This window comes from Salvia hispanica, chromosome 6, assembly GCF_029641045.1.
Source record: "Salvia hispanica isolate PSC_SH4W2 chromosome 6, Shi_PSC_v1, whole genome shotgun sequence".
Taxonomy (NCBI): domain Eukaryota; kingdom Viridiplantae; phylum Streptophyta; class Magnoliopsida; order Lamiales; family Lamiaceae; genus Salvia; species Salvia hispanica.
The window spans coordinates 35199012-35225015 of NC_142697.1; the positions used below are offsets into that span (position 1 = coordinate 35199012).

A 26004-nucleotide genomic window follows, 5' to 3' on the forward strand; every position below is an offset into this window, starting at 1 on the left:
AATACAGGTTATGGTTATTGTTTTCTACTTCATTTGTTTGTTATGCTCCAATTCATATATTTGTATCTGTGTCTGTCATGGTCTTCATTTGATTGATTTTTCCGCTATGCTTCGATTTGTGTTTAGTATGACCCATTTCCGTATAAGACAGTTATAATTGTTGAATGCCGCGATTTCATCCTATTATGACCTATTATCATTCTAAATCCAGTAGATGGAAACTTGTCTTTACTTCATCATCATTAGTTTTTAGGTGTGTTCTGATTATGAATTATTACAGATTTAAATACACCAGAATGCCCTATAGAGCTTAAACCTTTTGTTGGTCGTAGCTTCCCCACATTGGACAACGCCATTGAATTTTACGAGAACTATGGTTGTCGTGTTGGTTTTGACATAAGGAAGAACGGTTCAAAGAAGGTTGATGATCTCACCATATGGTTTTACATGGTGTGTAACAGAGAAGGTGAACAGAAATTTAGCGATCAACAACTCAAACGACGACATCGAAAAAATGTGGATGTAATGCTCGGTTGCATTCAAATTCGATTCTGGCCGTGGTTATGTCATTCAACATTTGAACGAAGAACACAACCACCCCATGGTTTTGGCATTTGTATGAACATTCTATTATATAATGACCGAAATGTTGGTTTATTATAACACAAATTGACCATACGATGCTATGACCCAAATATTCATTTATTATGACCCAATGTATGAATTCTCAGATACTATTATTTTTTTTCCTGATTATGCTCATTATGACTTTTACATGCATATATTATGACATGAACTGCTAATTTACATAATCAATTTTTTCTCACAAGTTAATGATTTTTATTTTTATCTTTTTTGCTCAAAAATGACTCTAACATCTACGAAGTATGACATAGAGTCATCTTATACTGTGTTTTTACTTTTTAGAAGAGATCAAACAACCATCATATTTTATCTTGGTCATAGAGTCTGAAAAATAATTCATATGAAAATCTAATTTGAAGAAACAATAAAATCCAATGTCATTTTAAAGTATCACCCATTGATGAAATAAAATGTTTGAAAATCCATATGTTAAATACGCACATAATTATATCAATGAAACATACTTTAAATCCAAAATTTATGACATGGCCATTACAAAAGCTTTGTAGCTTGCTACCATCTTTTCAACATCGATCATCATTTTCTTGTTGTCCGTTGCATAATTTTTGGATGTCAATGTTTTATTGGAAAGGGAGCTGTGATTATTTTCAGCTAACTTCAACACAATAGTTTTTAGCTCTTAAATACTGAAGCACGCCCTTATATCTAGTCGATAGTCCACAATTCCAATAGCCTTCTCTCACCCATGTTGACTTCCATCTGAGAAAATAAACATTTCACTCACTTATGACATAAAAGTGATACAAACATGCCCTAATTCATATATTTCACTTATGACATAAAAGTGATACAAACATGACCTAATTCATATATTGCTATACTACATAACCCATAAAACTATTCCAATGCTAATCAGTGACCATACATTTATTTTAGGTGATTCCAAATTGAATGCAACTTATAGAAACAATAACAGTTTGTAAACATGACACAAAACTGTTACATATATGACCTAATACGTTTCATGTATATGAAATGAAATTTTTGAGAGACATTCTTAGGTAATTCTGTTACCCATTTCCAACAAAAAATATTAAAGTTTAGTTCACATTTCTCCATTACTGAAAAAGACATATCGGTAAGTATCTTTTTCAGGACCATTCATATTTGCTTAGGCCTCGCCTTTGCCATTAATGATTCCCTCTCAATTGTTCTTCAAAGTTCGCCAACCAGATTGAGCGGCTATTCGAAACACAACAAGGTTAGAAAATTAGGGCAAAATTTAAAAATCCAAACGATCGACACCGAAATGACCCAAATCTAGGTGGCCAAATACCATTTTTCGGAGGTTGTTTTGTGTTTCTTTCTTGTTCACCTTCATCCTTTCATAAACTTATGGATAGCGAATAAAAATACCAGAAATCGTGAATTAATTTTGACCCAAAACTAAAAATAGAAATTATTAGAATGTTTAATAACCTTTACCATCCACGATCCCTTCTCCGGCAGAGCGAGTGGTCGTCATCGCTAAAGAAGCGTCGCTGTTGAGAGATATCGCCGATTTCGTTGAAGCGTGTGAAATAAATTACTGGGGTTTTTTTGTTTAGGAGTGAATGATTTTGTGTTATTTGCTTTGAAGAAATGATAAACCTTTTCTCTCTCTCACCTAATATCTAGCGTAGGAAATGAAAATGTAGATTGCTGTCAATATTAATAAATCCCATAAAATCCGCCCATTAAAACAGTAGGTGACGGTTCCTAATTTGTTTGATTCCTAATTTGCCCCTCACATGACACAAATCCGTCTTATTATGACCCAACAAAGATGATGAGTCATTCCAAATCATGGCCATTAATCTCCAAATCTAACGGTTCATATATGGTCTGTATTTCTGTACTTAGGGACTTCTTTTGGTAGATGAAAACCCTATATATATATATATAGGATTGTGATCAATTGAGATTTTTTATGCTAATTGAAAAATGAGATGCAATATCAGCCACTCATTTTTATTAAATGAGTGGTCCAGATTTTTAATTTTAGATTAATTTATTATGAAAGGGCATAATGGTAATTTGATTTCAAAACCTGCCTCCAGAAGCCGAGAAACGCCGCTCACTCTCCACCTCCCCAAATCCAAAAAGGTACTCTCTCTCTAGAATCAAAATCAAAATCCAAATCTCACTGAATCGATCAATTCTGATCAATGTAGATGGACAAGGGCAACCCGACCTTCTTCCCACACGCTGAGCACATGTTCGCCGTCGACACCACCGCCGGCGTGGCCTGGATCTGAGCCTTCTCAGGGAGGGAGATCAAAACAGTCGGCGCCACCGTGTGATGCACCAGAGAGGAGGAGGATCCGGCGCCGGTCAACGGGGCGGGGAAGACGGAGGTAGAATCGACGGAGTTTGGATCCAATCTTCGACAAATTTCACTCCGCACCGCCCTCCGCCACCGGAGCCACCACCGTTAGCCACTGCCTCTGCTGCGCCTCTGTGGCGGTGGTCGATCAGTCCACTTGAGAGCTCTGTCGCCTCGTCAAGGACGAGAAATTCGATCTCGCCGGTAGATTGTTGGAGCTGCAGTCCGCGCTCGAAGATCAGAGGCAAAGTCTTCAGCCTCCACGACCGCCGCATCTTGCTCGACGCCGCCGGCAACTCTATCATCACCTTCCAGCAGAAGGTAAATCTCCAATCAATTCATCAAATATCTAAATCTCAATCTTCTTCTGAATCAATCGATCATATCTATACCTCGATCATTTCGTTTGGATCAATTCATCAAATCTAAATCTCAATTTTCTAAATCAATCGATCAAACATTTCGATTGGATCAATTGATCCATTCTAGATCTGGATCGATAAAATCTAAATCTGGATTGATCGATTGTGAATCAATTGATGAGATCTAAATCTGGACGGTGCAGCTGCTGACGGCGCATAGGAGAAGGGAGGCTTTCAGAGGAGAGAGCACGGATTCGAAGAAGATGCTTTTCAGTGTGAGAAAGTCATCGATGATTCAGTTCAAGACGAAGCTGGATGTTTTCAGGAAACAGAGAGTAAGAAGTTCAAGGCTGCTGAATTGGCTCCTGCTCATGCCACCAAGGAAATCTATGCTAGTTTTCTGAGGGTTTGCTCCTTCTGCAACAGCCGCCTGCCTCATCCCTGGCCACGATATCTTCATGTGCAGGTACAGTTTACTTCACTTTTAATCAAATAATCACTTTTTAAATTCGCGATCTACTAATCCGAATCACATATATCTATATTCAATTGATGATCATCTTAATATTTTTTTTGTGTTTATTGATATTGTTTCTGCAGTCTATAGAGTAGGCAACAACAAATTAATCAGGATAAGAGAAAAGATAAGAGTTCATTTACGGCGTCGAAGAAGGAAGCCGCCACCACCGGTGATAAGGTGACGTTCTCCAGCCGAAATTGATTTCAAATGTGGAGTTCATGTTTAATTTTGCATCCACATGATTCCTCATTTTTTATTTTGATTTTGTGTTTGAGAATTTTCAATCGATCGATGAAATTATTGCTTGTGTGGTTATGATCTTAGATACTCCTAACCAGCGAATTAGGAATTTTTCCCCTTTTCAGTTGCTTCTCCGATTCTCAACCATCGAAAGTTATAATAAATAGCAATGTTTTTTAAATTTTAGTTTAGAGCTGAAAATTCCTGCTGTTATTTTGAAGAAATTCCTGCTGAATCACTCGATCTTTGTGATGCTGCTGAATAAATCGGCGCAGGAGTACGTGTACGAGCAGAAAGACTGTTATTTTAATACGAGTTGTTGACATTTGATATTCTGCCTATTGATATGTGAATTATAAGTGTTATTTGTTAGTTGTTGACATTTTAATATGAGATGTTGATATAATAACGTTTGTTGTTGACATAAATTATATAGGTCGTTGGCATAAATTTTATGAAAAATGTTGTTGACATGAATTATATGTAAAACATTGTTGTTGACATAAATAATATAGGTCTTTGACATGAAAATATTTGTTATTGACATTAACTATTTGTAAAATGTTGTTGTTGACACAATAGTTGACATAAATAACGTTTGTTGGTGACATGAATAATGTTTGCTGTTGACATCGTAGTTGACATGAATAATGTTTGTTGTTGACATCGTAGTTGATATGTAAATTATAAGTGTTATTTTTTAGTTGTTGACATTTTAATACGAGTTGTTGACATTCGATATTCTCGGTATTGATATGTGAATTATAAGTGTTATTTGTTAGTTGTTGACATTTTAATGCGAGTTGTTGACATTCGATATTCTCGCTATTGATATGTGAATTATAAGTGTTATTTTGTGAGTTGTTGACATTTTAATACGAGTTGTTGACATTCGATATTCACGGTATTGATATGTGAATTATAAGTGTTATTTTTTAGTTGTTGACATATGCAAAGAGAATCTACTTTTGTGGTATATGATTGTTGATGATGCAAAGAGATAATAAGTGATTGTTGTGTTCATATGTTGAGCAATAAATGAAGTGTTTGTTTACTGTAAAAATTGAATAGAAATAGTGTGATTGGTGGTGGAGAAAGATGTGGAGAGTCATGTTGTGGAAGGTGTGGGAGTTGTGGATGAGATGGAGTTGTGGGTGATGGTGAGAAGGGTTGAGTTTAGGTTGTATTTTTTGTGTATTTGTTCGGAGCCATGCTGGGTTTGGTGTTTGTCAATATTTGTAGATTTAAATTTGCGTGTGTTTAATTGTACGATGAAATTTGTGAAATATATGAATGCAGTTTTTAATTAGATTATGTTGCTGGAATTTTTGAGTTGTGTAGATAAGGTGTTTGTGATATTGCCTAAAATAGTATTATTGACATAAATTATATAAGTTGTTGGCATGAAAATGTTTATTTTTTACATGAATTATATAGCTCGTTAACATAATAACGTTTGTTGTTGACATGAATTATATAGATCGTTGGTATAAATTTTATGAAAAATGTTGTTGACATAAATTATATGTAAAACATTGTTGTTGACATGAATTATAAGTAAAACATTGTTGTTGACATAAATAATATACGTCGTTGACATGAAAATATTTGTTGTTGACATAATAGTTGACATAAATGAAGTTGTTGACATCGTAGTTGACATAAATAAAGTTTGTTGTTGACATTGTAGTTGACATAAATAATGTTTGTTGTTGACATTCAATATTCTCGCTATTGATATGTGAATTATAAGTGTTATTTGTTAGTTGTTGACATTTTAATACGAGTTGTTGACATTCGATATTCTCGCTATTGATATGTGAATTATAAGTGTTATTTGTCAGTTATGGACATTTTAATACGAGTTGTTGACATTCGATATTTTCGATATTGACATGTGAATAGTAAGTGTTATTTGTTAGTTGTTGACATTTTAATACGAGTTGTTGACATTCGATATTCTCGGTATTGATATGTGAATTTTAAGTGTTATTTTTTAGTTGTTGACATTTTAATACGTGTTGTTGACATTCGATATTCTCGGTATTGATATGTGAATTATAAGTGTTATTTTATTGAATGTTGAAGATTTGAAGATTTGAATGTTGAAGATTTGAATGTTGAAGATTTGAATATTTGAATGTTGAAGATTCGAAGATTTGAACATTTGAACATTTGAATGTTGAAGATTTGAAGATTTGAATGTTGAAGATTTGAAGACTTTGCGGCTAGAGTTTCAGAGATGATTTTAGAAAATGATTTCAAACACAATTTAATGAAAAGACAATTATACCCCCTTGTTGACATAATGTGGTATTTGTTGACATTTTGTTAATCTTGTGGATTAGTGACCCATATTGCATCTCATTTCTCAATTTAGCTAAATAATCTCAACCTAACAAAACCCTATATATATATATATAGGGTTTTCATCTATCAAAATAAGCCCCTAAGTATAGAAATACAGACCATATACCCACCGTTAGATTTGGAGATTATCTGGATATGAATGGCCACGATCTGGATTGGTCAACGTTTTCTGTGGGTCATAATAGGAGCGATCTGTGTCATGTAAGGGTAATTTAGGGATCAAAAATATAATGAACCGTGCTTCCGTTTTTTAAGAGCGGATTAATTGGGATTATTACTCCACACGCTATTAAGTTGATTCTTCGATTCCCACGCCATTCAATTCCTCTCTCTCACCAAAAATACATCACTAAATCAGCAAACCCTACAGACTAGAATCAAAATCCCCCAAATCGTCTCTGCGTCAAAATCACCCAAACCCTACTAAACTCAAACTATATTTTCGGCGACGAAGGATCCGTCTGGGCATCAAAATCGACTTTAAACCCATACTTGACGAGCACGATTTGTAGAGCGTCTTCTTCAACCATGGTGGACACAAGATCTTCTGGAACCGCGACACATGATGGAAAAGGTTTGTAAGTTTTTTTTTTTTTTTACAATTTGACCGAAACTCAACTCAAATATGACCCAGAATTCAATTCCAATGGTTGGCTGTAACCTAGTCCATGAACGAAATATTGGGAAGAAGAAGGCACCGGTAAAACCTAAAGACTAGAAGGTATGTCGACTACATTATCTGGGTTATTATTTGAAGGAATGAAATTTTAGTTCTTTTTTGTGCACTCTGTTTTTTGTTCGTGTGTTTTTTCATAATCTGCTTTGTTTGTGTAAATGTTAAACACTAAATTATTGATGCTTCATGTACAGCATCACAAAAAAAAACTGCAAAAAGTGAAAAAGGGGTAGCAAATGCAAGAGATGTTACTAATTGTGGAAAATGTTAGACAAAATAAATCATGACTTGATTTGATTGTGATTTTATCTCAACTACACTGTTGTTGTTTATTGAAGAGTATTAACCTCGTCTTGATCCATCGAATTTGGAGGCAAAAGTGGGCAAAGATAATTGATAGTAACGTTATGTCATACTAATACGATTCTGAAATCGACGAGGAGGGTGATCCAAAAGCCTACTTCAACAATGGTCGACACTCGAGCATCTGGATCGGCGAGGCATGACGGAAAAGGTTAGTATGATTTCGTACAACGATTGACTTAAAATTGACAAAATCTGGCAAAATTTTCACTTCAATTGGTTGGATGTCGCGTAGTGTATCAGATAACGACGTGAAGAAGAAGATACCGCCGATCCCAAAAGCACCGAAAGGATGTTTAGATTACCACTATTTTAATGAAACGATGTTTAGAGCTTGTAATTCTCTTTTTTAAATCATGTTTATATGTCCTCTGGATGTCATTGTTACTATATATTATTTGTAAGATGAGATAAACTTCCATTACAATGACCTTGGAATGCTTTCCTCTTGTTTCTTGTAGATGATAGCCCAAGTGATGAGCATTACTCGATACATTGGGTCATAGTAAATGAATATTTGTGTCATAGCATTGTTAAGTTAATTTGTGTCATAATATACCAACATTTGAGGCATGGCATAAAACTACTGAGTACCAGAATGTCTCATACAATTTGATCAAAATGTTTGTATCAAATAAACTGAATATTAGTGTGACCGAAGAATATTCTCATGTTTTGAACATATTAAAAAAAAAACCAAATACACGATTGTTCTCATGTTTTAAACATATTAAAAACATCATCTATGTTTTTGGGTCATACTAACGAATATTTGAGTCATAGAAACATATGGGTAAATTGAGTCATAATAATCGAATATTCGAGACATGACATAAAACTACTGAGTACAAGAATAATGTTATAATACCCAAAACATCATCTATTCTTTTGGGTCATACTAGATGCATATTTGGGTCATGGAAACTTATGGGTAAATTGAGTCATAATAATCCCATATTCAAGTCATGACAAACAACTACTGAGTACCAGAATGCATAATACAAATCTGAATGAATTGAGTAATTTCAAACAACGTGACATTGCAAATAAAATGGACTAAAAAAAAACTTAAACTGTCGTTACTTCAAAAACAAAATACATGGTATCAAACTTCATAATTTCTTCAATTAGTTTCTTCTTTTGGGCTGTAAACGTTACTACGCCGTCGACGAAAATCAGTTGTCTTGCTTCACGAACTATAGATGTCAGCTCATGAATTTGATCAATATCGACACATACAGCTTGGTACAAACCCAAAATCTCTCCCAACAAAATTGTTTGTGCCTTCTTCTTCTCAGCAACATAAACATGCGTTGCTACATCTTGGCATTGGACAACATGAACAACCTTAACTAGAGGAGATTTCAAACTCAATGGCGTTGTCCAATGTTGAGAAGCTATGACCAACAAATGATTTAAGCTCTAAAGGGCATTATGGTGTATTTAAATCTGTTATAATTCATAATTAGAACACTCCTAAAAACTAACGATGAAGTAAAGACAAGTTTCCATCTACTGGATTTAGAATGATAATAGATCATAATAAAGACAAATCGCGGCATAAAACGCGTACAAACTATCTTCCATGAAAATCGGTCATACTAAACACAAATCGAAGCATAATAGAAAAATCGATCAGATAGATAATATAGGTGAAAAGATTCATAAAACAGAAGACAATGACAGTCAAAAATACAAAAATATGAATCAGAGCATAACAAAAAATTGAAAATAAAAAATATAACCATAACATGTATTCTCAAGAACGGAGTATGATTGATTATCTACGTGCGAAGTAGAATGTGTGTCGGATGCCATATTTGTAGGTTAGGATTATGACCGCCGGCTGAAATGAAAAATGATATGAGAAACGATGGTATAGAGTATTAACTTGCAGTATATATGGGATTTGCCAACGATGATGGTATAAAATTGAAAATGAAACAGATTGATCTAGAACACGACACAACGACAAAACCTGGACACTAATTGCACAAGAATAATAAATCTCCTTGGAATTAAGATTAATGGAAGATGAATGGAAGATCGTCTGATGAATATGGAAGATATGAAAGAGTAGAAGTTAGGAATGATAATTCATCACTCACGCATATGATTTGTTAGTGAGAGGCAAAATTATAGGAATTGCATAACAGACGTTTAGATGATATGACATAAATAACCTTAGAGGATTATTAGAGATTAGAATAATAATATTTAAGACATTAATATAGCCATTGGATCGTATAATCTTAAGATGATCTGAACTAATCCTAAGGACCAGATTCGGCCTTGATTTCTTTATTTAAACCAATTCTTGTTTTGATCAAAATCCTATATATATATATATATATATATATATATAGGATTTTGATCAAAACAAAAATGACTTTAAATAAAGAAATACAGGCCAACTTTCAGCCTTAGGATCTGACGAGATCATCTTGAGATTAAAACATCTAATGGCTCAATTAATTCACTAAATCTTATTATTTTATTCACTAAAAAACCAATAAGGTTACTAAAGTCATTAGCTACATCTCGATTATTATGTCAACTCCTATAATCTTGCAATTTCTCTTTCCACTAACAAATCATATGCGTGATTATGAGTTAACATTCCATTATACTTGTTCCACTAACAAATCATCTCCTTCGTATCTTCATCTTCTTCGGCCACTGTACCATCAAACTTCCATTATACTTGTTCCAGATTAATCTGTTCCATTCTCAATTCTATATCATCGTCGTTGGCAGACCCCAACTCCAATCGTGTTCCAGATTAATCTGTTCCATTTTCAATTCTATATCATCGTCGATGGAATCCGACACCCATTCTACTTATCACGTAGATAATTGATCATACTCCGATGACGTTCTTGATAATACAAGTTATGGTTATTGTTTTTATTTTCATTTGTTTGTGTTGCTCCAATTTATATATTTGTTTTTATGAACTGACATTGTCTTCTGTTGTATGAATCTTTTCACCTATATTATTTGATCGATTTTTCCGCTATGCTTCGATTTGTGTTTAGTATGACCCATTTTCGTATAAGACAATTGAACTTGTTGTATGCCGCGATTTCATCCTATTATGACCTATTATCATTCTAAATCCAGTAGATGGAAACTTGTCTTTACTTCATCGTTAGTTTTTATGTGTGTTTTGATTATGAATTATTTCAGATTTAAATACACCAGAATGCCCTATAGAGCATAAACCTTTTGTTGGCCGTAGCTTCCCCACATTGGACAACGCCATTGAGTTCTACGAGAACTATGGGCGCCGTGTCAATTTTGACACAAGGAAGAACGGTTCAAAGAAGGTTGATGATCTCACCATATGGTTTTACATGGTGTGTAACAGAGAAGGTGAGCATAAATTTAGCGATGAACAACCCAAACGACGACGTAAATCGAAAAAATGTGGATGTAATGCTCGGGTTGCATTCAAATTCGATTCTGGCCGTGGTTATGTCATTCAACACTTGAACGAAGAACACAACCACCCCATGGTTTTGGTACAACACCAGAAGTTCATGAGATTAAATCGTCAACTTGATCCAGTACACCAAAAATTTATTACGGATTGTGCTGGTGCTAATATTGGTCCTTCACCCACTTTCAAGCTGTTGACTGAATTGATGTTTGGGCTATTGTTTGTGTATTCTTCGGCCATATTAATATTGAGTTTTTTTAATATGTCAAAAACATGAGAATAATCTTGTGTTTTACTTCAGTTTGTTTGGTACGAACATTTTGATCAGGTTTGTATGACGCATTCTGGTACTCTTAGTGTTATATAATGACCTGAATATTGGTTTATTATGACACAAATTAACCAAAACAAGTCTATGACCCAAATATTCATTTATTATGATCCAATGTATGAAGTAATTTTCATCATATGATATTTCGACTACAAGAAACAAGAGGAAAGCATTACAAACATTGCGACATATAATCGTGTATTTAACTTCAGTTTGTTTGATACGAACATTTTGATCAGATTTGCATGACGCATTCTGGTACTCCTTAGTGTTATATAATGACCAGAATGTTGGTTTATTATGACACAAATTAACCATACGATGCTATGACCCAAATATTCATTTATTATGACCCAAATATTCTAACACGCATAGAGTATGACATAAAAAAGAGCTTGTTTGGCACTAGTATTCATATATAAATTGAAGAAACAATAACATCTGATGCCACTTCTAAAACACCATCCAAATATGTAAAGCTAAACTGTTTAAACATCCTTAATTTAAAACAGTGGTAAACTAAAAAAAAATGAAACAAAGTTCCAGTCTTTTTATTTATGACATATAGCAATTGCTTAAGATATGTAGTTTGCTATCATTTTTCAACGTTGATCTCCGCATTCTTGTAAGTCAGCTGCATCAACATTCTCTACCACAGTACCTGTACATATATATGAAGTCATTCTTAGTCTTTGAGGGCATATAGAAAGCATGACCTAAAATGATCTAAAAATGACATCCGTATTTTTCAAACCCGTACTTTTAAATAACATAGGTCCTGTTTAGACAACACGGAGGTCAATTTTAATATGCTTTTTATGTTATGATATTAAGCATACCCTAAAATGATGTAAACAAAAACTAACAATGACTTAAAAAACTAGAAATGTTATCGAATAACCTCAAACAATCCATAACACTAAACTCTGTTCATATCAATTTTTATAAAAAAATATTGCAACAATCAATGTTTCTGAACTATGACACAAAACAGTCAAAGCTATGACCTCATTCATTATTTGTGTAGATTAGCACATTAACCTTTAACAGCCTTTGAAACATCCACTACGGCAGTCTGAGTATGTAATCCTAAGTTGAACTCAATTTGTAGACAAAATTCATTGTTTCAGTGTAGAAAACCATAAAACCTACTACATAATAATAACCTAAAAAATAACACATTAACCTTGTTTTGGGTCATCTCTTCCAGCAGCCTTTACATTTGACGTGTAGAATAGTTGCAGTCGCTGTTCAGGAAGACAAACATCAACACGAAAAGATTTGTCAGATGAAAATTCAAATATAATCCGAACAAAAATAACCCAAATATTTTAGACAACATACAAATTTTCGTTGTTGCTTTTGGCGGTACCAACACAAAAGAACGTTGCGTCAATTCAGATTGCTCATTCTAAAAAACTAGGGATTTAGAAACCCTTGCTAACCTTTTCCGTCATCCTTCGCTGCTCCAGCCAAGCGTGTATTCACCATTACTGAAGAATCGTCGGCGATGAGGATTTTGGTTTATTGGAGAAGCGAGAGAAGAGTGGTTTAGGTTTTGGGTCTCTGATTTTGGGATTTAATCCGTTTGATTTGGGGGATTTCAATAAATGAGTGATTTTAGCATGTGCAGTAAACACTCCCATTAAATCCGCCCACTAAAAACGGTCATGACGGTTCCACTTATTTATTCTACCGAAAATACCCTTCACATGACGCATTTTGCTTTTATTATGACTCAAACGAAATAATTTAAACAACAAATCATGGCCACTCACATATGGATACGACGGTTGGTAATTGGTCTGTATTTTGGTACTTAGGCCCTTCTTTTGATAGATTAAAACCATATATATATATATATATATATATATATATATATATATATGAACACAAATTCATTACATGATATAAGTAGAATTTTCTCTAAGAAATCCATAGTTAATCAGAATGAACTTACTCTTTCATTTTTTTTTTTAGTAATAGGTCTTTTCATTGCTTGGATTGTTTTGATCTTGAAGCTATGAGTTTAATAATTTGGTATATATGCTGTGGTTGTTAGAATTTACTAAATTTTTTGGTTAAAAATTATCCAATTGTAAGGAATTAGAAATTACAAAATATTCCCTATTTTGACCCAAACAGTTGTATGATTTCAAATCGGATAGAACAATATCAAAAAGATGTGAAGAAAAATATGATCAACCGATAAAATTCTATTGTTGCTATGCCTTCCTCGTCGGGCGTCGTGAGCGCCCGTCTCAGCCCCGCCATATCCAATGGAGGGGGGCGTTAGCCGTGCCCCCTCCCCATCCCAACTCCATTGTAAATGTTCTGATATTTTCGGCGGCAAAAGTCTTTGAGAGAGAGAAAGCTTGGGATGTAAAGCCTCATCAGGTTGAATGTGTTGTCGTCTGAATCACTTCGATCAACATCAACTTCTTCAACAGTTTTAGAGTTGCTGGGTAGTATAATAGTTGGCCCATTCTACGTGACATGAACATATCACCATTTTTTAAAACTTCGATAGGGTCAAGTTGTTCTAAACTACCACTAATAATGGATTTGAGAATGCAAAACTCCTTTGTCCACTCGTCTCCATATTCCTTCATCATCCATATATCAATCACCCGAATCCTACTGTCGCATACACATAGGCAACCTTTTAAACTAGATAGGCACCTTTCTTTGTAACCATCATCACTAGGAGGACCAGAAATGGTACTAAAAGATTCTGTTTCAAGATCAAGACGAGAAATTTGTAAAGCAGCCGTACTTTTCCACCACCAATGAAGATTCCCACAAAGGAGTGGCATCGCTGAATCTTCCACACGATGTTCAAATCGGCCACATATGCCTATTCTTCTCCACAATCCAGTTCCAAGAGTGTATACTTGGCATTCAGATTTCACCAGAAAACAAACGCGGAGGTGCGGAAACCCTAACCACCTTGTATTGGCCACTCAATCTGCTCACTCCAAATCCATAAATCTACCATGTAGTCATAGAGGAAGTTTAGGACAAGGAAGCCTGATATATTCACGAGTGACTGGATTGCACAGGATGCATTAAAGGTCGTTTTTCAAAAATATCACACCATCGATTGAACAATGAATTGGCATTTGGAAAGGGAGATCAAAGTCAAACAACGTATTCAAACGATGCCAATCGCAGTTGAGATCGAGCTCAATCACCAATTCGTGTGTCACTGAATTCAATTTAAGATTAAGCTCAGATATAGTGAGGCAAGGGACGAATTTAGAAAGATGGGACTTGACAAACTCGGGTGTTGTGAGCAAATCGAGCCATGACTTACAAACGCACTTGCCACTCTTAGTGGTACGAACATCGAGCCGTGAGAGGATGTTTAATATGATTTCTGATGGTAGATATTGGTACAAGTCCTCCCCGTAATAGGTAATTACAAAATTAATTTTAGAGCTAAGCTAAAACCCTAACTCATTACACATAAAATTAATTCAGCATATTTCCGTACGGCTAGAAAAACTAAATTCTAAAATAAGCACTGATTTAGTTTGTTACAGAATGCGCAACTAATATTATTGGGAGGAATATTTAGTAAGGCAAATTAATGGACTATATGATTTTAAATAAAATAAAAAAGATTTTATGTAAAATCGTGAATTTTAGTTGGAACCGTAATTCATGCATTTGATTTAAAATATACTAGGAGTAGGGGAGTGATCAATTGCTAACTCATCATTTAATTGCTAACTACAACTAATTTAAGGCCATAGGATTTTACAAAACGTTTGGTCTACAATTTGCCACGTGTAATTTTCGTTTTTATTAATAAAATAAAAAAAGATATAAAAAAATTCCAAATTAGGGTTTTGGATGAAAATGTCAATATAGTGTTTCGAAAATATCAACACAATGCTTTGAGAATGTCAACACAATGCTTTAAGAATGTTAACTCATTGCTTATATTGACATTCTACATGTATTATATTGACATATTTTATATAGTATATTGACATTTCTGTTGTACGAAAAAATAAAAGAATTTTGAAATTTCTTTCAAATTTTGACGTCGGAACATATGCATGTAGGATATCGTTGGAATCCTTATGAAGTTATCTTTAATTTGATATATGTTATATGAATTTAAAGTTTTGAGATTTCATTTAAAAGTTAGTTATAACTAAACATGTAGTTAATTGACATTACTACCCCTATTGATATTTTTTGGAATTAATCCTATAGCCTTATTGACGTTTTTCGTTGATTGTATTGACATTTAGGGATTAATGATCTAAGCCCTTAATTTAAATATCTAGTGGTTATTATTTAGTTGTAGTTAGCAATTAAATTATGAGTTAGCAATATAACACTCCCCACTAGTAGTATTAGTTTGAAGAAATATATAACAAAAATAATTTATAAATTTTCTTTTTAAAAATTTGTCATAGAACCGTAATACCCGTGATTTTTAATTGGAATATATGATTGAGGAGATTCGATTAAGATTATATGGAAACAGATAAATATTATCAAATAAAATCTAATATTATATGGAAAAGAATATCACTAAATCAAATCCAGATAAAGTTAAATTGCCTCCTATACCTGTTCCATAGGGGGAGTGATCAATTGCTAACTCACCATTTAATTGCTAACTACAACTAATTTAAGGCCACATGATTTTAAAAAACGTGTGGTCTACAATTTGCCACGTGTAATTTTCGTTTTTATTAATTAAATCGAAAAAATAAAAAAAAACAGCAAATTAGGGTTTTGGATGAAAATGTCAATATAGTGTTTCGAAAATATCAACACAATGCTTTGAGAATGTCAACACAAATTTAGGATTGACATTATATATGCTTTATATAGACATATTATCTTAGATGTATTGACATTAGCCTGTGTACGAAAAATACGAAAATTCTAGATTTTTTTTTTCAAATTTTGACGTCGGAACATATGCATGTAGTATATCGTTGGAATCCTTATAAAATTATCTTTAATTTGATATATGTTATATGAATTTAAAGTTTTGGAATTTCTTTTAAAAGTTAGTTATAACTAACTTGACATTAATACCCCTATTGATTTTTATTGGAATTAATCCTATAACTTTATTGACGTTTTTTGTTGATCGTATTGATATTTTGTGGTTAATTATCTAGGCCTTTAATTTAAATATCTAATGGCTATTATTGAGTTGTAGTTAGCAATTAAGCATTGAGTTAGCAATATAACACTCCCCTGTTCCATAGTATATCATTTTAAATATATACTACAAACGAATAGTCATATTCCAACAAAATAGTCACAACTTCATGTCTTCACCAATACTACTAAATATCTAGATTTATAAGTAGGGATTCGTGCCACATTGGAGAGAGAAATATAAACAGAAAAACACATAATTTCAAAACAAGATCAACATAATTGATCAAGATTGGTTATCTCCGTCACCCATTGATAAAATTTTGCATAGATCAAGATTGGTTATCTCCGTCACCCATTGATAAAATTTTGCATATGGTATTTTCATTTATAAAAACTAGTTTTTTTAATATTAGTCATGTACGATATAAAGTCTCGTATTACCTCTAATGTGAAATAGGTTTTGCAAATGAAATCAAGCTCACCCACCATTTTGCGTGCCGCTGATTTCAATTTAAGATTAAGCTCAGTTATAGTGAGGCATTGGACGGATTTAGAAAGATGGGACTTGGCAAATTCGGTTGTAGTGAGCAGTATGAACATTGAGTCGTGAGAGGATATAATTTGTCACCATTTAATCCGGCATGAGTTTTAAGAACGTAATAGAAAGTGGGTTGAAAAAGTTAGTGGCTTGTTGGTCCTACATTTATATATTAGTTTTATAATAAAATGTGAATAAGAATGAGTTATATGTTTCATTACCAAAAATGGTAAAAGTGAAAGGTAAAATTTTTTTAGGGATGAACGAAAAAGTAAGTAACAAATTTTCAGAGATAAATGGAGTATTTTTTATGGACGGAGGGAGTGCAAGATATATATTAAAAAAAATTTGTATATACTAGTAATCAAAATCATGACCATGCCAAACCAACCTAAGAAGTGTGGTTGAGTGGCATGAGACTCGTCCATCCTTAACCAAATGGTCAGGAGATCGATCCTTGCCTTGGGTATGAAGCCGCTTTAAATCCTTGGGCCAACTGTCCTACTCTTTGAGGTGTCTACAAATCAGCGCGGGGAATAGTCACTGGACCCGCGACCTTTGTAACTATCAAAATAAAAAATCATGCCAAGCCCTTAAGTTATGTCAAGCGGAGAAAAAAACATTAAAAAAGGACAGGAAATTTAAGTGAAACAAGTAATTAAAATAAAATAATAACCAAAACTAAAATACTCTCACAACATTCTCCATCTAATATATAGCTTTGAGAGAAAGCTGCAAAAATCAGATATATATGGCCATTGGAGGCTGATATTCTCCTAAGGAGGCGCCCCTCCCAACTCCGTTGTAAATGCTCTTACATTTTCGGTAGCAAAAGTCTTGAGAGAAAGAAAGCTCGGAGTGTAAAACCTAATCTGGAAGACAAGTTTGTCGTCTGAAACGACATTAACTTGTTTAACAGTTTTAGTGTTGCTGGAGTAGTATAACGGCTTACCTGTTATACGTGACATTAACATATCACCATTTCTGTAAACTTCAATGGGGTCACGTGGTTTTAAACTAGTCCAAAAATTAACTTTGAGCATGCTAAACTGTTTTGTCCAAGATTTATCATCTCCATATACCTTCATCAACCATATATCAATCACCCGATACCAATTTTCGCATACACATAGGCAACCCCTTAAACTAGATAAGAAACACTCTTTGTAACCATCCTCATTAGGAGGACCGGAAATGGTACTAAATGATTCTGTTTCGAGATCAAGACGAGAAATTTGTGTAGGGGCTAAAGCGCCCGTACCTTTCCACCACCAATGAAGATTTCCACAAACAAGTGCCATCACTGAATTTTTCAGAAGATATTCAAATTGGCCACACTTGTCAATTCTTCTCCACAGTCCCGTGCCAAGAGTGTATACTTGGCACTCAGATTCGCCAGAATTTAAATGCGGATGTGTTTGTTGCGCGGAAATCCTAACCAACTTATACTGGCCACTCATTCTGCTCACTCCAAAGCCATAAATCTCCCATTTAGTTATAGTGGAAGGTTGTCTAGGACAAGGAAGCTTGATATAGTCACGGGTGACTGGATTGCACAGGATACGAACAAGGTCGTTATTCAAAAATATCAACCCATTGATTGAACAATGAATTGGCATTTGAAAAGGGAGATCAAAGTCAAAGTGTGTATTCGAACGATGCCAATTGCAGTTGAGATCGAGCTCAATCACCATTTTGTGTGTCACTGAATTCAATTGAAAATTAAGCTCAGTTATAGTGAGGCATGGGACGGATTTAGAAAGATGAGACTTGACAAACTCGGGTGTAGTGAGCAAATCGAGCCATGACTTACAAACGCACTTGCCACTGTTAGTGGTACGAACATCGAGTCGTGAGAGGATATCTATTATGATTTCTGATGGTAGATATTGGAACAAGTCTTCCCCTATTTTGGATTTTGCTGCCTTCTTCATTGCACACTAGAAAAAAAATAGTGGTAATTATAAAATTGATTTTAGGCCTAATAAGATAAAATCCTAACTGAAGACACGAAAATAAATTCATCACGTTCAGTACGGCAAGAAACAAACACCGTTTTACTAAGAAATTCGAAAAACAAAAACATATTACTAATTCAAACAGAGATACGAAATTTTAAAAAAAACAAAAAAAAAAAAATTGCAATGTCTCACCTTGTAGGAGAATGCGGCGGCAAAGATGGCAGTAGTCGAAATATGATGAAGCTTAGGTTTACCAAAAATATACTCTATTTATTATTGCAATCCCTCTTCCTAGGGTTATCAATTTAGCCCGAAACTCGTCAGCCCGTATAGCATGACTCGATAAAATTAGAGTGTTAAGGCTGTAATTTTATAACCTGGTTATAAAATCATTCTATTCAAGCCTACCTATTTGGGTTGGCAGGTTAAACGGGCTGGCACAACCGAGTTGCACTTTTAATTAAAAATAATATTAGTAATAAATAGGGTTTGTGATTATCATTTATCATTCCCGTGCGTTTCTTTTTTTTCTTTATTCAATAATTTGCAGATATCAACTTTCTAACACTACTTTTTGCATATCGTGATGAACACACCGAGCACGCCAGGACTGTGGATGTCGTCGAGGTAGGGAAGCACGCTCTTCATGCTACGGCTTCGGAGTATCTATTTTATATTATTTTAATTAATTGTAGATCAATATTCTAATTAAGTTAAAATTTAGTTAATGGGAATTAACCGTTAGTTTTTTTACGGCACCGTAAGAAAAGGACAATTTTGGTGACGTTTTCGTTCGTGAGAAAATAATTGAAATGCTTTTAAATATTGAAAATCCAACATGTCGGATTGTTGATGAGTTTCAAATTATCTTCAATTTTCCCATTGGCTCAAGCCAAAAACTACAGACATGGTTCGGAGTGAAAACACACAACAAGAGAAAATTACGACAACAAGTATTGACGGATGGACTACAAAGGAAACTTAAGGAATCGAAGTTTTGGGACGGAAGGAGTACTATACAAAAATATCTTCAGTAAATAGGCTATTCTAAACAAACCAAGCCCAGCATATATAAGTAAAGTGAAGCAACAAACATATAAAAATAAAAGGCATACTTATTAAAACAAGTAGGAGTACTAATATACAAATTATAGTCTATGACCAATCACTTTCATCACTTATATGATATTTTGGAATGTCCATAGAAATAAATTAATTTCTGTTTATAGACACTACCCTACAAAATATTTCCTTCAAAACTTATTTACATCCCAATATATAAAAAACATACAAGATTTTTTTAAAAAAACTTCAGTATATAGAGTAATCAAAAACATGCCAAGCCCTAAGTCGAAGCAACAAACATAAACAAAAAGGAAAGGCATAATGATTAAATCAAGTAATTAATAAACTAATAACTAAACTCAAATACTCTTACACCATTCTCCATCAAATATATTGCTTTTCATATCATGAAAGAAAGCTACAAAAATAGACATATATGGTCATTGGAGGATGATTGTCAAGGCAAAACAAAAGTGCACAATTTCATTACATGATATAACTAGCTTTTTCTCTAAGAAATTCATAGTTAGAAATCAGAATGAACTTACCCTTTCGGTAGCAAAAGTCTTGAGAGAAATAAAGCTCGGGGTGTAAAGCCTCGCCTCGTACATAAGGTTGTTGTGTGAATCAATTAGATCACCGTCATCAACTTGTCGAACAGTTTTAGTGTTGCTGGAGTAGTATAACAACCTAGCCTTTCTACGTGACACGAACATATCGCCGTTCTTGAAAATTTCATTGGGGTCAAGTTGTTTTAAACTACCCCTAATATTATCTTTGAGAATGCTAAACTCCTTCGTCCAAGATTTCTCATCTCCATATTCCTTCATCACCCATATATCAATCACCGGATTTGAATTGTCACATACACATAGGCAACCGCTTAAAGTAGATAGGCACCTTTCTTTGTAACCATCATCACTAGGAGGACCAGAAATGGTACTAAAAGATTCTGTTTCAAGATCAAGACGAGAAATTTGTGTTGGGATTAAAGCGCCCATACTTACCCGCCACCAATGAAGATTTCCGCAAAAGAGTGGCATTAATGACTTTTCCACAAGATTTTCAAACTGTTTAAATTTGCCAATTCTTCTCCACAATCCGGTTCCAAGAGTGTATACTTGGCACTCAGCTTCATCGGAAAATAAATGCGGAGGAATTTGTAATTGTAGCGTTCTTTGTGAGGAAATCCTAACCACCTTGTATTGGCCACTCAATCTGCTCACTCCAAATCCATAAATCTCCCATCTAGGTATACCGGAACCCTGTCTAGGACAAGGAAGCTTGATATACTCACGAGTGATTGGATTGTACACGACACGATCTATGTTGTTTTTCAAAAATATCAAACCATTGATTGAACAATGAATTAGAATGCGAAAAGGGAGGTCCAAGACGAAGACTGTATTCAAACGAAGCCAATCGCAGTTGAGTTTGAGCTCATTCAACTTTTTGGATTTACGCATTCGTATAACAAGGCACGGGAGAGATTTAGAAAGATGGGACCAGACAAACTCGGGGGTAGTGAGCAGATCAAGCCATGGCTTACATACACACTTGCCCCTCGTGGCGGTGCGAGCATCGAGACGTGAGAGGATATCTAATAGGATTTCTGATGGTAGATTTAGCAACAAATCTTCCCCTAATTCGGATTTTTCTGCATTCTTCATTTCACACTAGAAAAAAAAAGTGGTAATTTTAAAATTGAATTTAGGGCTAAGCTCAAACCCTAACTCATCACACGAAAAATTAATTCAGCAAATTCAGTACGGCAAGAAACAAAATAGATATATGGATGCTACTATATTCCAAGTACTGAGCAAAACAAGCAACAATTTACTAAGAAATTTCGAAAAAAAAAACATATTACCATGAAATTAACAGAGATACGAAATTGGTCATTGTAATGATTAACCTTGTAGGACAATGCGGTGGCGACGGCAGATGTAGACGGTGGCGGCGAAGATGGCAGCAGTCGGAGAAGGTAGGTATTCGTCCCTGCTTGTGTCGAAATGTTATGAAACTTAAAGGTTTTCCAATTAAAGTAGTAGTATAATTTTTTAATTTAAATGGTATACTTATAATCTATATCTATACAGCATAAAAGGAGAGTTTTGAAGGACATAACAATATTATCATTATGATTTTTTTAACAAATTGAGAAAATGAAAAGATTTTATTTATTTTTGTGATAAGTAGGGGTAGTGAAAGTGAATTTTTTTTAAGATAATAAGAGCATTATTATGGATTTTTAAAAAAAAATATTTCTATGGTTTGAGGGAATTTGAGATGAAGAGATGATGCAATTTTTCTATATAATTTAGACTATTGCTTAGGTTTGAGATATTTGAGTTTGGTATATCATATGCATTGGTTTCTATGGAGATATTAGTAAACTAGGGCTCTTTGTTGTGACCAATCTTTTCCCCTCCAATGAAAATAATTCATCAATAATTATTAATATTTATTCATCACTAAGCTAAATATTTAATTCTAAAATATCAAAATTTTCAATTTTCACTATAATTATAATGGATAAAAATAATTCTTTATAATATTTTAATATAATGTCCATCAACATAATTGGAAACAACATCTATTTTACTCCCTCCAATCTCATACTGAAATTTAATACTAGGATTGAGTCATGGAGGGAGTCCTTTTTTATTTTGTATAAGGCCACTTTTATTGTACATATAAGGCTCAAAATCTTCACTTATCATTGTCAAACAAACAACACAAACTAAGAATAATAACTCCAGATAATGATATATTGAAGAGAGAATGATATATTTTTTATGAGGATAAAGGCGAAGAGGAAGGCCGTGAGCCGGTGCTGGCGAAGAACCAAACAACATCATCTCATTTGGAATGACCTTTTCAAGTCTAAACCTTGTCACCAAATTGTGGGTGAACACCAATGTTACAAGTTTAGCATAGTTTCTTCCGGGGCATATATTCACTCCTCCTCCAAACGGAACATACGTGTAAGGGGCCGGTCCACTCCCCTCAAACCGCGATGGATCAAACTTCTCGGGCTCCGGGAAGTAGTCCGGATTCATGTGGGATGAATGGGCAGTCCACATTACCTACAAAGTTCATTGTTATTCTTGATAATTAAAATTCTCATTTCATCTATGATAAGTGATAGGGTTTACCTATCGGGGGAATTATTTGGGTGAATTTGTAGAGAGAAAAGAGAACAATCCAAGTTGAAATGCTAGGGGCCAGAAGAGATAATGGGATTAATAATTTAATTCTTTATTCTTAATAATAAAAATATCTCCTATAAACTAGAAAATTAAATCAAATCCTAACAACTAAAAGTAAATCAAATCATAACAATTAAATAACAAAACATAAAATAAGCAGCTTCCTTCCGAAATAAAGTAAAAGTCTAGGTCCCTGTCAATGAAATTATGAAAGCACCAATAAGTATGTATAAATACACATTCATGATTGAATAAATCTCACCTTCCATCCTTTAGGAATAGTGAAACCTGCAAAGGTGAATTCAGCAGTGCTCTCTTTGAATCCTCCTACGGAAGGGGGTGTTACCCTCATGCATTCACCACCACGTTCCACGTGTACTTCATCTTCTCCAACTCCTCAAACGTCAGAAGCTCGTTCGGGCCTTTCGTTTTTGCAATCTCCATTTGTTCTGTTCCAAGTTAATCCCATGGGGATATTAAAAAATATCCCAACTTACAATTTTATTTTTAAAAACCCCAATTATGTGAAAAACATACTCCCTTTCCTCCATCCCTTATAATTTGTCATCATTTGACCCAGCGCAGGATTTAAAAAATGTAATAGAAAGTGGGTTGAAAAAGTTAGTGGCATGTGAGTCCTACTTTTATATACTCCCTCCGTCCCACAAAAGTTGAGTCGTATTCCTTTTTAGTCCGTCCCAACAAAGTTGAGTCATTTCCTTTTTTAACAAAAGACAAAACACATAATCACTCTTACTTTATTCCATCATTTACTTTACTCTCTTTTATCTTTCCTACTTTTTTCATCTCTCCTATTTATTTAATATAAATTCTTAATTCCGTGCCCAAAAGTTTTATCTCAACTTTTATGGGACGGAGGGAGTATTAGTTTATAATAAAGTGTGAGTGAGATTGAGTTAGTGGAGTAGGGTCCATTATCAAAAATAAGAAAAGTGAAAGATGACAAATTTTTACAAACGGAAGTAAATGAACATAAGTGATAAATATTCATGGACGGAATGAGTAATTAATGTCCCTGTTGACATTTTCTGGTGACTATTTCAAAGACACCAAATTATGTCACACAGGACATAAATTAAACCTTCTTCCATAGCACGGTTCAAGGCCGTCCCTGGCAAGTTTACTGGCAAAGAAAGAATCTCTTTAGTCATGAGAGAAAAGGGTTGGGAGAAATCGCTCTCATTCTCCCAATCCTCCTTGCTCATGAACACTCTAAACGCCCACGAGAGGGCGTATTTCTTTGTTGATGGAAGAGCCTCCACCACTGAGCTACCAGTTGGCAAGTAAAAACAAAAAATAATATATAACTATCCCACGTTATTGTTCAAGAGAAAATTGAAACCACTAAATAAGTCTTATGGGCCACTCCTCCTATCACTAATTAGTTTTAGGATGGACACTATAGAATTCTATTGTGTTATCAAAGTGAGTCGCCGCCAAAACTAACTGATCTAACAGTATACCTGGACCGAAGAAGAAAAAAACTAACTGCCCAAATAGTATGCCCAAATAGTATATCTGAGCTTTAAACTTAGGCCAGTGGTCTAATCAATCAGAAAAAAAAGCCCAACTCCTCCAAGGATTACCTTGAAGGGTCTAAAGGGGGTGTTTGGCAAGTAAAACAAAAAAATAACAAATAACTATCTCACATCAGTGTCAATATAAAACCGAAACTACTATACAAGTCTCATGATTTCTATCACTACCTCTCCATTCAGTTTCAAGATGCTCACTAGCTAACGAGTCCATCACTGGGACATACTGCTTCAAGGCGTCCGGCTTGAGGATGTCGTATTGGAAGTTGCGGAAGTTGGCCTTTGGTTGTTGATGTTTGGTTGCATCAAGATCTTGGTACATGGCCTTTCTCAGCGAGGGAGGAGCCCATCGCGCGAAAAGTGTGTTTTGGTTCTTGAAGATGAACTTATTGCCTTGTTCACCGCATAGGACCGCCATTTTCACTCCCAACAACGAGGTTTTGAACACGTCTCCGGAGTATTTCTGCATTCGGTTTCTCACTAGTTTCTGAGAGCCTAATGTGGTGAGCTCCATGTTTTCCCCGAGAAACGGCCAACCCATGGAGCCCGGAGGAGGGTTTTTCTCCCTTTTCTGAATGGAAAAGATGAGGTAGAAAGGAAGAGAAAGAAGAAGGAGAGGAAGAAGATAAGGAATTAAGGTATCCATGCTAATGCAGCTAGGGGTGAGCAAAAAATTCGAAAACTGAATATCCGAACCGATCCTAACCGAAAATTTAAAATTCGGTTCGGTTTGTTCGATTTTTCAGTTCGATTCGGTTTTAAAATTTGAATAATTTTTATTTTTCGGTTCGGTTCGGTTCAGTCGTGAAAAAAATCGAATAACCGAAAAACCGAATTGTATTTAATTATATATATATGTTATGGGATGTAATCAATTGCTAACTAATTAACAATCCCAAATTGAGACCAATTTTCAACCATTAGATTAGAAGATCTTGTGGTTAATATGATGTCAAGTGTAATATATTTTAAATTTAAATAATTATTAATTGAATTAAAAGGGTATTAATGTCAAATCCTATATGTAGTAATTATAACTAACTACTTTCTCTCTACTCAAAATCATCTCAAATCTTTAAATTTACGTAACTCTCTCAATTTAAATTATTTTTTCGCAAAAAATATATCAAATTAAAGATAATTTAATAAGGATTCCAACGAGATCTCAATTGCATATGTTCCGACGATGTTCGGGTGATGAAATTTGATAAATTATATTTCAATTTTCGTACATGTTGATAAGCAGCTATTTTCAACA

At 34.3% G+C, this 26004-nt stretch overlaps 1 protein-coding gene, 1 long non-coding RNA gene and 1 pseudogene across 2 annotated transcripts; all 3 read right to left on the reverse strand.

The window, feature by feature from the left end:
• Positions 1-11602: 11602 nt before the first annotated feature.
• Positions 11603-12863, reverse strand: LOC125198452 (uncharacterized). Its single transcript, XR_007172405.2, has 3 exons — positions 12721-12863; positions 12462-12522; positions 11603-11936 (listed from the first exon to the last, which is right to left on the reverse strand). It is a non-coding gene; the product is annotated as an uncharacterized LOC125198452 (long non-coding RNA).
• Positions 12864-20511: 7648 nt separating this feature from the next.
• Positions 20512-21648, reverse strand: LOC148923707 (F-box protein CPR1-like). Its single transcript, XM_089061590.1, has one exon. It carries the CDS (start codon positions 21646-21648, stop codon positions 20512-20514), a length of 1137 nt encoding a protein of 378 aa, XP_088917716.1.
• Positions 21649-21888: 240 nt separating this feature from the next.
• Positions 21889-25392, reverse strand: LOC148923708 (beta-amyrin 6-beta-monooxygenase-like; annotated as a pseudogene).
• Between the last annotated feature and the right edge of the window lie 612 nt (positions 25393-26004).

What these genes read in the sequence shown, in the direction of transcription:
- LOC148923707 (XM_089061590.1), bottom strand. Translation starts at nt 21,648, where the DNA reads ATGAAGAATGCAGAAAAATCCGAATTAGGGGAAGATTTGTTGCTAAAT.